The following is a 12,695-nucleotide window of genomic DNA, read 5'->3' on the forward strand; positions in this document are numbered from 1 at the left end:
TATGCGATTTTCTGATGAATTTGGACTGGCAGAAAGCAGCACTCTATACTGGACGGAGAACGTTCTCCCTCTGCATAACTGTATATTATAACGTACTAGCGTTCTCGTAAGCGCATTTGTAAAAAGTTATATTGACTCTTATCGACTGGGTATGTGCATTTGTTTATTCCACATATGTCGTCAGTTGGCGCAGCGCCTCAGTGTGCTGAGAAGTTATAAAGAGTTAACTTGTCTGTTTGAATGATCTTTATGGTGCTTATAAACAAACGTAAAATAACGAATCTTGTTTGGCTTACACTCGTACTTTGACTGTGCCATACTTACGTACGTTTCCTAGATGTCACTGAAAACTTATTTGCACTCACTACGTTGAAGGGTGTATATATCATGAGAAATATTGCCGCTATGAGTATCTTTGCGTGTCTGAATACGTACTCTTTGGCTACCAAACGTTGTATTACCCAGTAGAGCTCGGATGTGCGAATGAGTTAGTTGCAGATAGATAGTTAGGTAGATAGATTGTGGGAGAGAGAAAGAGAGAGAGAGAGAAAGAAAGAGAGAGAGAGAGAGAGAGAGAGAGAGAGAGAGAGAGAGTGTTGAGTCGTCACAGAGGCGCTTGGATGGAAGACGTGGCGCTCAGAGAATGAATTTCATCTGAGGTGGTGTCTGATGTGTAATTGAGGTTTGAGGATAAATGATGATTTTAAGAGGGGTTTATAGAGAGAAGGCTCACCTGCAAGTAGACAATATGTATTAAATGTGATTTGCTGCTGGCGCTAACCCAGTAGTTACTGTAAGGTAAAGATTTCATTGTGTTTAAAGTGTTGATGTCCAATATGAATTACCAGTCATGTTTGGAATATTCTAATTAGCTTCCTCCCTCCAATGTTACTTATGAGTACTTTGTTAGGAAACCAAAGAATAAACTTAACGTAATTTAAATATTGTGCGTAAAAGTAATTTTTACAGTGTACGACATTGCTGAGAAGAAGTTGTGGTTTACGCTAGTACTAGTCACTTGCATGTTATTAAAAGGATTTAATCTAATTTCAAAATACCCTTATATTCATTTACAAATATTTCACTGAAGCTAATCCTCACTGTTAAATGAAAAGTAAATCTGGTTAAATTAGCACTGTCGCGCCTTGCGCTATAGCGTGGTCAGTGAGTTGCATTTTTAAAATGATAACAAAAGTTTAACAAATGTAATGACACAGTTTCAGAGACTTTGCTGGTATCATACAGGTATGATTTTATGTATACAGAGTAAAGTGGCGGGTGAAATTTTGTACCAAGGCCGGGAATCGAACCCGGATGTCCTTTTAGCTAAGCAGATGCGGATTAGCCTGACACGGCTCCTTCCTAGATCCGTATTCTCACTGCCGTCCCAGTCTACTTTAAATTCCCCCTCACACACGAACAGAATTGTCAAGGCTCCCCATATTCTGGAATAGCACCTCAGCATCAAATGTAAGTGGGGATCCAGCCTGAAGCTCAGGTGCAGATTACTTATACAAACGAAATGACACAGTTTCAGAAACTTTACTTTTCTCATACAGATACGATTTTATGTATATAGAGTGAAACTTTGTACCAAGGCCAGGGATCGAACTCAGGTCTCCTACTTGTTAGGCAGGAGCACATTACCCTGGCACGCCTCCCTGCTCGATCCAAATTCTCACTGCTATAAATTCCCACTCACACGCGTGTTTGTGTGCAGTGAGAACTTGGACCGACGAAGCAGGTGTGCCACGGTAATCTGTGCAGGTGTGTGAACTGCTGTCTCAAGGTGGCTTAGTGGTCAACTCGCCTGCCTAGTAAGTACGAGACCTGGGTTCGATTTTCGCCCTTGGTACAAATTTTTACTCGCCACTTCACTCTATTCACATAAAAACAAAAGTTTAATCTACGAAAGCAGCTTAAAGTAAACTAATTTCGCCGCGCTGTGATTTACACTACTGGTCATTGAAACTGCTACACCAAGAAGAAATGCAGACGATAAACGGGTTTTCATTGACCAAATATATTATACTAGAACTGACATGTGATTACATTTTCACGCAATTTGGGTGCATAGATCATGAGCAATCAGTACCCAGAACAACCACCTCTGGCCGTAATAACGGCTATGGTACGCCTGGGCATAGAGTGAAACAGAGCTTGGATGGCGTGTACAGGTACAGCTGCCCATGCAGCTTCAACACGATACCACAGTTCATCACGAGTAGTGACTGGCGTATTGTGATGAGCCAGTTGCTCAGCCATCATTGACCAGACGTTTTCAGTTGGTGAGAGATTTGGAGAATGTGCTGGACAGGGCAGCAGTCGAACATTCTCTGTATCCAGAAAGGCCCGTACAGGACCTGCAACATGCGGTCTGCATTGTTGTTGTTGTTGTTGTTGTTGTTGTTATGGTCTTCAGTCCTGAGACTGGTTTGATGCAGCTCTCAATGCTACTCTATCCTGTGCAAGCCTCTTCATCTCCCAGTACCTACTGCAACCTACATCCTTCTGAATCTGCTTAGTGTATTCATCTCTTGGTCTCCCTCTACGATTTTTACCCTCCACGCTGCCCTCCAGTACTAAATTGGTGATCCCTTGATGCCTCAGAACATGTCCTACCAACCGATCCCTTCTTCTGGTCAAGTTGTGCCACAAACTTCTCTTCTCCCCAATCCTATTCAATACTTCCTCATTAGTTATGTGATCTACCCATCTAATCTTTAGCATTCTTCTGTAGAACCACATTTCGAAAGCTTCTATTCTCTTCTTGTACAAACTATTTATCATCCATGTTTCACTTCCACACATGGCTACACTCCATACAAATACTTTCAGAAACGACTTCCTGACACTTAAATCTATACTCGATGTTAACAAACTTCTCTTCTTCAGAAACGCTTTCCTTGCCATTGCCAGTCTACATTTTTATCTTCTCTACTTCAACCATCATCAGTTATTTTGCTCCCCAAATAGTAAAACTCCTTTACTACTTTAAGTGTCTCATTTCCTAATCTAATTCCCTCAGCATCACCCAACTTAATTCGACTACATTCCATTATCCTCGTTTTGCTTTTGTTGATGTTCATCTTATATCCTCCTTTCAAGACACTGCCATTGCATTCAACTGCTCTTCCAAGTCCTTTGCTGTCTCTGACAGAATTACAATGTCATCGGCGAACCTCAAAGTTTTTATTTCTTCTCCATGAATTTTAATACCTACTCCGAATTTTTCTTTTGTTTCCTTTACTGCTTGCTCAATATACAGATTGAATAACATCGGGGAGAGGCTACAACCCTGTCTTACTCCCTTCCCAACCACTGCTTCCCTTTCATGTCCCTCGACTCTTATAACTGCCATCTGGTTTCTGTACAAATTGTAAATAGCCTTTCGCTCCCTGTATTTTATCCCTGCCACCTTTAGAATTTGAAAGAGAGTATTCCAAACATTGTCAAAAGCTTTCTTTAAGTCTACAAATGCTAGAAACGTAGGTTTGCCTTTCCTTAATCTTTGTTCTAAGATAAGTCGTAAGGTCAGTATTGCCTCACGTGTTCCAGTGTTTCTATGGAATCCAAAGTGATCTTCCCCGAGGTCAGTTTCTACTAGTTTTTCCATTCGTCTGTAAAGAATTCGTGTTAGTATTTTGCAGCTGTGGCTTATTAAACTGATTGTTCGGTAATTTTCACATCTGTCAACACCTGCTTTCTTTGGGATTGGAATTATTATATTCTTCTTGAAGTCTGAGGGTATTTCGCCTGTTTCATACATCCTGCTCACCAGATGGTAGAGTTTTGTCAGGACTGGCTCTCCCAGGGCTGTCAGTGGTTCCAATGGAATGTTGTCTACTCCCGGGGCCTTGTTTCGACTCAGGTCTTTTAGTGCTCTGTCAAACTCTTCACGCAGTATCGTATCTCCCATTTCATCTTCATCTACATCCTCTTCCATTTCCATAATATTGTCCTCAAGTACATCGCCCTTGTATAGACCCTCTATATACTCCTTCCACCTTTCTGCCTTCCCTTCTTTGCTTAGAACTGGGTTTCCATCTGAGCTCTTGATATTCATACAAGTGGTTCTCTTATCTCCAAAGGACTCTTTAATTTTCCTGTAGGCAGTATCTACCTTACCCCTAGTGAGATAAGCCTCTACATCCTTACATTTGTCCTCTAGCCATCCCTGCTTAGCCATTTTGCACTTCCTGTCGATCTCATTTTTGAGACGTTTGTACTCCTTTTTGTCTGCTTCATTTACTGCATTTTCATATTTTCTCCTTTCATCAATTAAATTCAATATTTCTTCTGTTACCCAAGGATTTCTACTAGCCGTCGTCTTTTTACCAACTTGATCCTCTGCTGCCTTCACTACTTCATCCCTCAAAGCTACCCATTCTTCTTCTACTGTATTTCTTTCCCCCATTCCTGTCAACTGTTCCCTTATGCTCTCCCTGAAACTCTGTACAACCTCTGGATCTTTCAGTTTATCCAGGTCCCATCTCCTTAAATTCCCACCTTTTTGTAGTTTCTTCAGTTTTAATCTACAGGTCATAACCAATAGATTGTGGTCAGAGTCCACATCTGCCCATGGAAACGTCTTACAATTTAAAATCTGGTTCCTAAATCTCTGTCTTACCATTATATAATCTATCTGATACCTTTTAGTATCTCCAGGGTTCTTCCATGTATACAACCTTCTTTCATGATTCTTAAACCAAGTGTTAGCTGTGATTATGTTGTGCTCTGTGCAAAATTCTACCAGGCGGCTTCCTCTTTCATTTCTTAGCCCCAATCCATATTCACCTACTACGTTTCCTTCTCTCCCTTTTCCTACACTCGAATTCCAGTCACCCATGACTAATAAATTTTCTTCTCCCTTCACTATCTGAATAATTTCTTTTATTTCATCATACATTTCTTCAATTTCTTCGTCATCTGCAGAGCTATTTGGCATATAAACTTGTACTACTGTAGTAGGTGTGGGCTTCGTATCTATCTCGGCCACAATAATGCGTTCACTATGCTGTTTGTAGTAGCTTACCCGCATTCCTATTTTCCTATTCATTATTAAACCTACTCCTACATTACCCCTATTTGATTTGGTGTTTATAACCCTGTAGTCACCTGACCAGAAGTCTTGTTCCTCCTGCCACCGAACTTCACTAATTCCCACTATATCTAACTTTAACCTCTCCATTTCCCATTTTAAATTTTCTAACCTACCTGCCCGATTAAGGGATCTGACATTCCACGCTCCGATCCGTAGAACGCCAGTTTTCTTTCTCCTGATAACGACATCCTCTTGAGTAGTTCACGCCCGGAGATCCGAATGGGGGACTATTTTACCTCCAGAATATTTTACCCAAGAGGACGCCATCATCATTTAATCATACAGTAAAGCTGCATGCCCTCGGGAAAAATTACGGCTGTAGTTTCCCCTTGCTTTCAGCCGTTCGCAGTACCAACACAGCAAGGCCGTTTTGGTTATTGTTACAAGGCCAGATCAGTCAATCATCCAGACTGTTGCCCTTGCAACTACTGAAAAGGCTGCTGCCCCTCTTCAGGAACCACAGGTTTGTCTGGCCTCTCAACAGATACCCCTCTGTTGTGGTTGCACCTACGGTACGGCTATCTGTATCGCTGAGGCACGCAAGCCTCCCCACCAACGGCAAGGTCCATGGTTCATGCATTATCCTGCTGAAATGTAGGGTTTAGCAGGGATCGAATTAAGGGTAGAGCTACGGGTCGCAGCATATCTGAAGTGTAACGTACACTGTTCAAAGTGCCGTCAATGCCAACAAGAGGTGACCGAGACGTGTAACCAATGACACCTCATACCATCACACTGGGTGATACGCCAGTATGGCGATGACGAATACACGCTTCCAATGTGCGTTCACCGCGATGTCGCCAAACACGGATGCGACCATCATGATGCTGTAAACAGAACCTGGATTCATCTGAAAAATGACGTTTTGCCATTCGTGCACCCAGGTTGGTCGTTGAGTACACCACCGCAGGCGCTCCTGTCTGTGATACAGCGTCAAGGGTAACCGCAGCCATGGTCTCCGAGCTGATAGTCCATGCTGCTCCAAACGTCGTCGAACTGTTCGTGCAGATGGTTGTTGTCTTGCAAACGTCCGCATCTGTTGACTCAGGGATCTAGACGTGGCTGCACGATCCGTTACAGCCATGCGGATAAGATGCCTGTCATCTCAACTGCTAGTGATACGAGGCGTTGGGATCCAGCACGGCGTTCCGTATTACCCTCCTGAACCCACCGGCTCCACATTCTGCTAACAGTCATTGGATCTCGACCAACGCGAGCAGCAATGTAGCGATACGATAAACCGCAATCGCCATAGGCTACAATCCGACCTTTATCAAAGTCGGAAACGTGATGGTACGCATTTCTCCTCCTTACACGAGGCATCACAACAACGTTTCACCAGGAAACGCCGGTCAACTGCTATTTGGGGATGAGAAATAGGTTGGAAACTTCCGTCATGTCAGCACGTTGCAGGTGTCGTCACCGGCGCCAACCTTGTGTGAATGCTCTGAGAAGCTAATCATTTGCACATCACAGCATCTTCTTCCTGTCGGTTAACTTTCGCTTCTGTAGCACATCATCTTCGTGGTGTAGCAATTTTAATGGCGAATAGTATATCTCGGGAACATGCAGTTCGGCACTTCATATTCATGCATCATACGGACAGAGCATTGCGTTGCACAAAATAATATAATTTTAGGACCTAAACGAACTTTCTGACATGAAATTAGGAACTGTTATCGTTTTCAAAACTTTCTTGTAAATTCAGTAGATGCTTTTCTCTAACAGGGCACATTTTTAGTAAGCAACAGTTAGCCTTCGTGTGTGATTGTTTGATGAGGAAGATTTTCTGAGTATTACTGGTAATTATTCTTGATATTCAAATGGTTCAAATGGCTCTAAGCACTATGGAACTTAACAGCTGAGGTCATCAGTCCCCTAGACTTAGAACTACTTAAATCTAACTTACCTAAGGACATCACACACATCCATGCCCGAGGCAGGATTCGAACCTGCGACCGTAGCAGCAGCGCGGTTCCGGACTGAAGCGCCTAGAACCGGTCGGCCACAGAGGCCGGCTCTTCATATTCAATATTACAGATAATCGGGTGTAGTTTAGATTAATTGGTACCACACAGGTCGGAAATATTTTACACAGTTATATACGTGATCAAAAGTAGCAGAACGCATGGGTGACAGTGTAATCATAACTCAAAAGTACTTGCTTTACACAGCTGGGGAGAAGTTTCGTCACACACACACACACACACACACACACACACACACACACACACACACAGCTTTCAATTAACAAGCAACAGGAAAACAAGTTCTCAATTTGGATGTGTAATTTACTCTTAAATTGATTTCTGTTTGCCTTACTTTATAAGTGCGATACAGTTTGTACAGCACCCCCTACCTCTGTCTTATTGTTTTGTAAGTCTGATGACAGTCATAACAGACCGAAATTAATTACATAATGTAAAGTATTGAGGTACGCAACTGGTTTAAATATGCGATGAGCGTTCAATAAGTATTGCAACCTCTTTCTTTTTCTGTGCCACTTTCCGTTGAAAAAATGCGGAATTTTTTTCTGGGACATAATGAAATATTCCCGCTTCTGCTCCCATAGTTTCATAAAGTTCCGAAAGGTGTCGGCGCTATACGTTGACTTCCAAGTGGCGTATGCAACGGAGGTGCATTTCAAGCAGAGAGCTGTCATTGAATTGGTTTGGTGGGAAACCAGAGCATCGTACATACTCACAGGTGCTTGCAGAATGAACAACAGCATAGTGAGTCGTTAAGGTGAGGTGTCTCTCATCTTCGCCACACGTTCGCGCAAACCTGCCCGATCTCCCGCATTCCGGCTGGCCGCGTACAACTGTGACTCTTGCAATGTTGGAATGAACGCACACTGTCATCCGTAGTGATCGGCTGATCACAGTCAAACATCTCGCTGCTCAACTGGACAGAGCAAGACGTCACAGAAGTCTGCGCACCCAAGAGGAGCTCAAAAAACTGCATTGGACTGTTCTTCCTCATCCACCCTACAGCCCGGATCTCGCACCTTCCAACTTCCATCTATTTGGCGCAATGAAGGATACACCCCGCGGGATGCAGTACATGGATGAGGGGGAGGTTATAGATGTGGCACGACGTTGGCTTCGACATCGATCGGTAGAGTGGTGCATGTGGGCATACACGGTCGCCTAGAAAGGTGGCGTATGGCCGACGCATTGAACGGAGATTATATTGAAAAATAGGGCTCTGTAGCCAAAAGTATGGGGAATAACGTGGTGTTCTGAAATCGTGAATAAAACCAACCCGCACTCAGTAAAAAAAGGTGTTGCATTACTTACTGAACGCTCCTCGTAAAAATACCTTTCCTGGGTCACTGCGGACATTTTGCTGCGACTGCGTCGCAACTCCTGAAACTATCAATGCGTAACCTGCAAGAAATTTCGTGCGAACGCCAGAACTTACTGTGAAACATTTCAAGGTGGTGACAGTACGAAACTAGAACCTGAACCGCCAGGGTAGCCGAGAGCGCTAACGCGCTGCTTCCTGGACTGGGGTAGGCGCGTCGGCCCCGGATCGAATCCGACCGGCGGATTGCCGACGAGAGCTGGTGTGCCGGCCAGCCTGGATGTGGTTTTTCGGCGGTTTTCCACATCCCGCTAGGTGAATACCGGGATGGTCCCCACGTTCCGCCTCAGTTACAGAGCTCGCAGACATCTGAACACATTCACTCTATTTCATGGATTCCACTGGACACAGACAATTGGGGTACATCATTTCCATCCTGGGGGGTACGGGGTGGCGGCAGGAAGGGCACCCTGCTCTAGCGCGGGACAAGGCGCAAGCGATAGAATAGAACAGAACAGTACGAAACTAGAACCTGGCGAATTAGGGCTGGGTGAGACCCCAGAAAGTCGGCACAGTATTGGTAGGCCAATGTGGTGGCTGATGGGCAGGGACGCCAATGACTCACCATCACCAGGCACTCCGTCGATGTAGTTGTCCCGCGCCACGATGTCGATGGTGAAGGTCTCTTTGTCTTCTCGACGGAGCACCTTTCCCTCGGCTAGCCTCACACTCAGGACGCCAGTCACGCTGTCCACCGCAAAATAGAGCTGGTTGTCGTCGGTGTTCTGCATTTGGTACCTGATCGTGTTGAATTTCTCTGTGAACAGACAGGAAAATCACTAGCAGTCTCCTCCACAAAGAGATGTAGATTCGAGGAAAGAGCAGACTAATGGAATCGGTAATCCTGAATTTCTACGCTCGGTGCCTGAGCCTCAATGGAATATGATTGACAGGTTTTGCTTTTTCGCAACACTCATCTGTATGTTTGTTTTTACTCAGGTTTATTTGAGGCAGAAATGTCTGAGAATGTATGTTTGGAGCACAGCACTGCATTGTATGGAAGTAGGTCATGGACAGTGGGAACAGAGGAAAGAAGAGAATCGAAGTGTATGAGCTGCGATGCTATAGATCAAGCCTGTTCAAGAGGCGGTACAAGCGTTCACACTCGCTCGCCCCTTGGGTAATGAGCGCTCGTGGCAAAATGTGGCTGTCACAGGTCATATATGTATTGCAGAGGAACTGCAAACTGTGGCCTACTATCCTGCAGATACTGTGACACCAGATATACAATTAAGGCGATGATGACCAACGACCCCTTCAATGCAGATGCTCACCAAACTCGAACTCTTACGGGCATTGGCGAGATGCCGCGAATGACGAGCCTAATGGGTGGGGGTGTGTATAGTACACGTTGAGAAGTTGGGTTTGGCAGGAGGAGTGCTAAGGCAGTCCACGTCACTGTGGAGACCACTGCGTCTCGTGGCGTAGTTGTCAATGCATTTGCCAGCAAGCAGGAGATCTGGGTCGAATCTCGGTCTGGCATAAATTTTCATCTTGTCCCATTGATATAAATCAGTGCCCATTAACAGCTAATGTCTTTCGTTTCTTTGTGTCTTGATTTATAGTGGCCGCAAGTTCAACATATACCGGGTGGTCCATTGACAATTGACCGGGCCAAATATCTCACGAAATAAGTATCAAACGAAAACACTACAAACAACGAAACTCGTCTAGCTTGAAGGGGGAAACCAGAAAGCGCTATGGTTGGCCCGCTAGATGGCGCTGCCATAGGTCAAACGGATATCAACTGCGTTTTTTTAAAAATAGGAACCCACATTTTTTATTACATATTCGTGTAGTACGTACGGAAATATGGATGTTTTAGTTGGACCACTTTTTTGGCTTTGTGATAGATGGCGCTGTAATAATCACAAACGTATAAGTACGAGGTATCACGTAACATTCCGCCAGTGTGGACGATATTTGCTTCGTGATACGTTACCCGTGTTAAAATGGACAGTTTACCAATTGTGGAAAAGGTCGATATCGTGTTGGTGTATGGCTATTGTGATCAAAATGCCCAACGGGCGTGTGCTATGTATGCCGCTTGGATTCCTGGACGACATCATCCAAGTGTCAGGACCGTTCGCCGGATAGTTACGTTATTTAAGGAAAGAGGAAGTGTTCAGCCACATGTGAAACGTCAACCATGACCTGCAACAAATGATGATGCCCAAGTAGGTGTTTTAGCCGCTGTCGGGGCTAATCCGCACATCAGTAACAGACAAATTGCGCGAGAATCGGGAATCTGAAAAACGTCGGTGTCGAGAATGCTACATCAACATCGATTGCACCCGTACCATATTTCTATGCACCAGGAATTGCATGGCGACGACTTTGAACGTCGTGTACAGTTCTGCCACGGGGCACAAGAGAAATTATGGGACGATTTCTATTTAGCGGCTAAGCGTCACTCACCAGCGGTAAAGTAAACCGCCATAATATACACTATTGGGCAACGGAAAATCCACAATGGTTGCGACAAGTGGAACATCAGCGACCTTGGCGGGTTAATGTATGGTGCGGCGTTATGGAAGGAAGGATAATTGGCCCCCATTTGATCGATGGCAATCTAAATGGTGCAGTGTATGCTGATTTCCTACGTAATGTTCTACCGATGTTACTACAAGATGTTTCACTGCATGACTGAATGGTGATGTACTTCCAACATGATGGATGTCCGGCACATAACTCGCGTGCGGTTGAAGCTTGTTTGTTCATATGTTCAAATGTGTGTGAATTCCTAAGGTGTCAAACTGCTGAGGTCATCGTATCTAGACTTACACACTACTTAAACTAACTTACGCTACGAACAACACACACACCAGTGCCCGAGGGAGGACTCGAACCTCCGGCTGGAGGGGCCGGGCAATCCTTGACATGGTGCCCTAAACCGCTCGGCCACTCCGCGTGACAGCTTGTTTGTCCACCTTTGGGATGAAACAGGTCACTGATTGTCCGTATCAACGATCCGACAGTTTGTTGGTCGGCTTGTGGAGGTATGTGGCATTAGATGTTAGGTCATGTAATGAGCGTAAATAACGGGCCGCTGATTTGCATATGCGGTGATGGCTCCCGATAGCGGCCTACATGAAATCCATAAGATTTACATTAAGCGAATTTGGTCGCCATTAACGTGAGTTCACCACAATGCTCTCAAACCACTGTAGCACGATTCTGGCTCCGAGACACGGACAATTATACTGCTGAAAGATGACATCGACGTCGGGGAAGACATCAAGCATGCACAGACGCAGGTGGTTCGCAGCTGTCAGCGTGTTCCATGCAAGCGCAGGAGAATGCCTCCCATAGCATAATATTGCTCTCACCAGCCTGCATCCGTGGCACTCTGAAGAGTCGGGCCGCTGTTCACCTCGATGACGGCGTTTGTGGAGACGACCTAGTGTAGCAAAATGTGATTCAACCGAAGTTCCGACACGTTTACTATGATCGACGCTCTAATTCCGATGGTCCTGTGCCCACTGCAATCGTAAGTGCCGATGTCGTTAGGTCAACATGTGAGTACGTGGGAACAGTATGCTGCGGAGCTCCATGTTCAACAATGTATGATGAACGGTGTGCTCCGAAACTGTGGTGTGCGTACTGTAAGACCTTCGGTACACACACCATCAGATTATTTGACTTGTCGCTCTAACGAAGTAGGCGAGTGTCAGCAATATGTCTCGTGGTCTTATCGTGGCGTGTTTATCTTCTGCCGTTAGGTCAGACGATAGAAATGCCACTTGCACGCTTAGAGTAGCAGATTGACGGTGACCAGCTTTAAACAGAACTTGATTAATTTTCACATACATTTATTAAAATAATAAAAATCATAGAAATTACTTAACATGATTCTGGATACTGTTTACAATTGACAATATGAAGTTCCTTTGGTCTTGGTACGTTAATCTTATTCTCACATATCTCTGATACTTGACAAAGTGTCTATTCATTTATCTTCATGGCTATGTACAGGAATATGATAATCTTATTAGGCGCAGACTGAAACTTGACTACAGACTAATGCAGACTAATGCAGGCTAATGCAGACTGACTAATCGGAGGTCTGTACACTCGTTATAATACCTCGCGCGTTCAGGTATCACTGCGCGAGTGTGATTCTCGAGGAGAAAAGATCCTACGTTAGCAGCAATCTCATTGGCTGCGTTACATATTAATACGCGGATCGGCAGATGCAGAATTTGGCCCATCTCTAAGACAGCGC

The 12,695-nt window shown here is 44.6% G+C and overlaps 1 protein-coding gene across 1 annotated transcript in view; it reads right to left on the reverse strand.

The window, feature by feature from the left end:
* Window positions 1-12,695, reverse strand: part of LOC124803346 (cadherin-23-like) — a 326,146-nt gene that overhangs the window by 233,025 nt on the left and 80,426 nt on the right. The window contains exon 8 of the mRNA XM_047264532.1: window positions 9,036-9,227. Coding sequence (XP_047120488.1) covers window positions 9,036-9,227 — 192 coding nt within the window. The remainder of the gene's footprint in view (window positions 1-9,035; window positions 9,228-12,695) is intronic.

This window comes from Schistocerca piceifrons, chromosome 6 (assembly GCF_021461385.2).
Source record: "Schistocerca piceifrons isolate TAMUIC-IGC-003096 chromosome 6, iqSchPice1.1, whole genome shotgun sequence".
NCBI classification, from domain to species: domain Eukaryota; kingdom Metazoa; phylum Arthropoda; class Insecta; order Orthoptera; family Acrididae; genus Schistocerca; species Schistocerca piceifrons.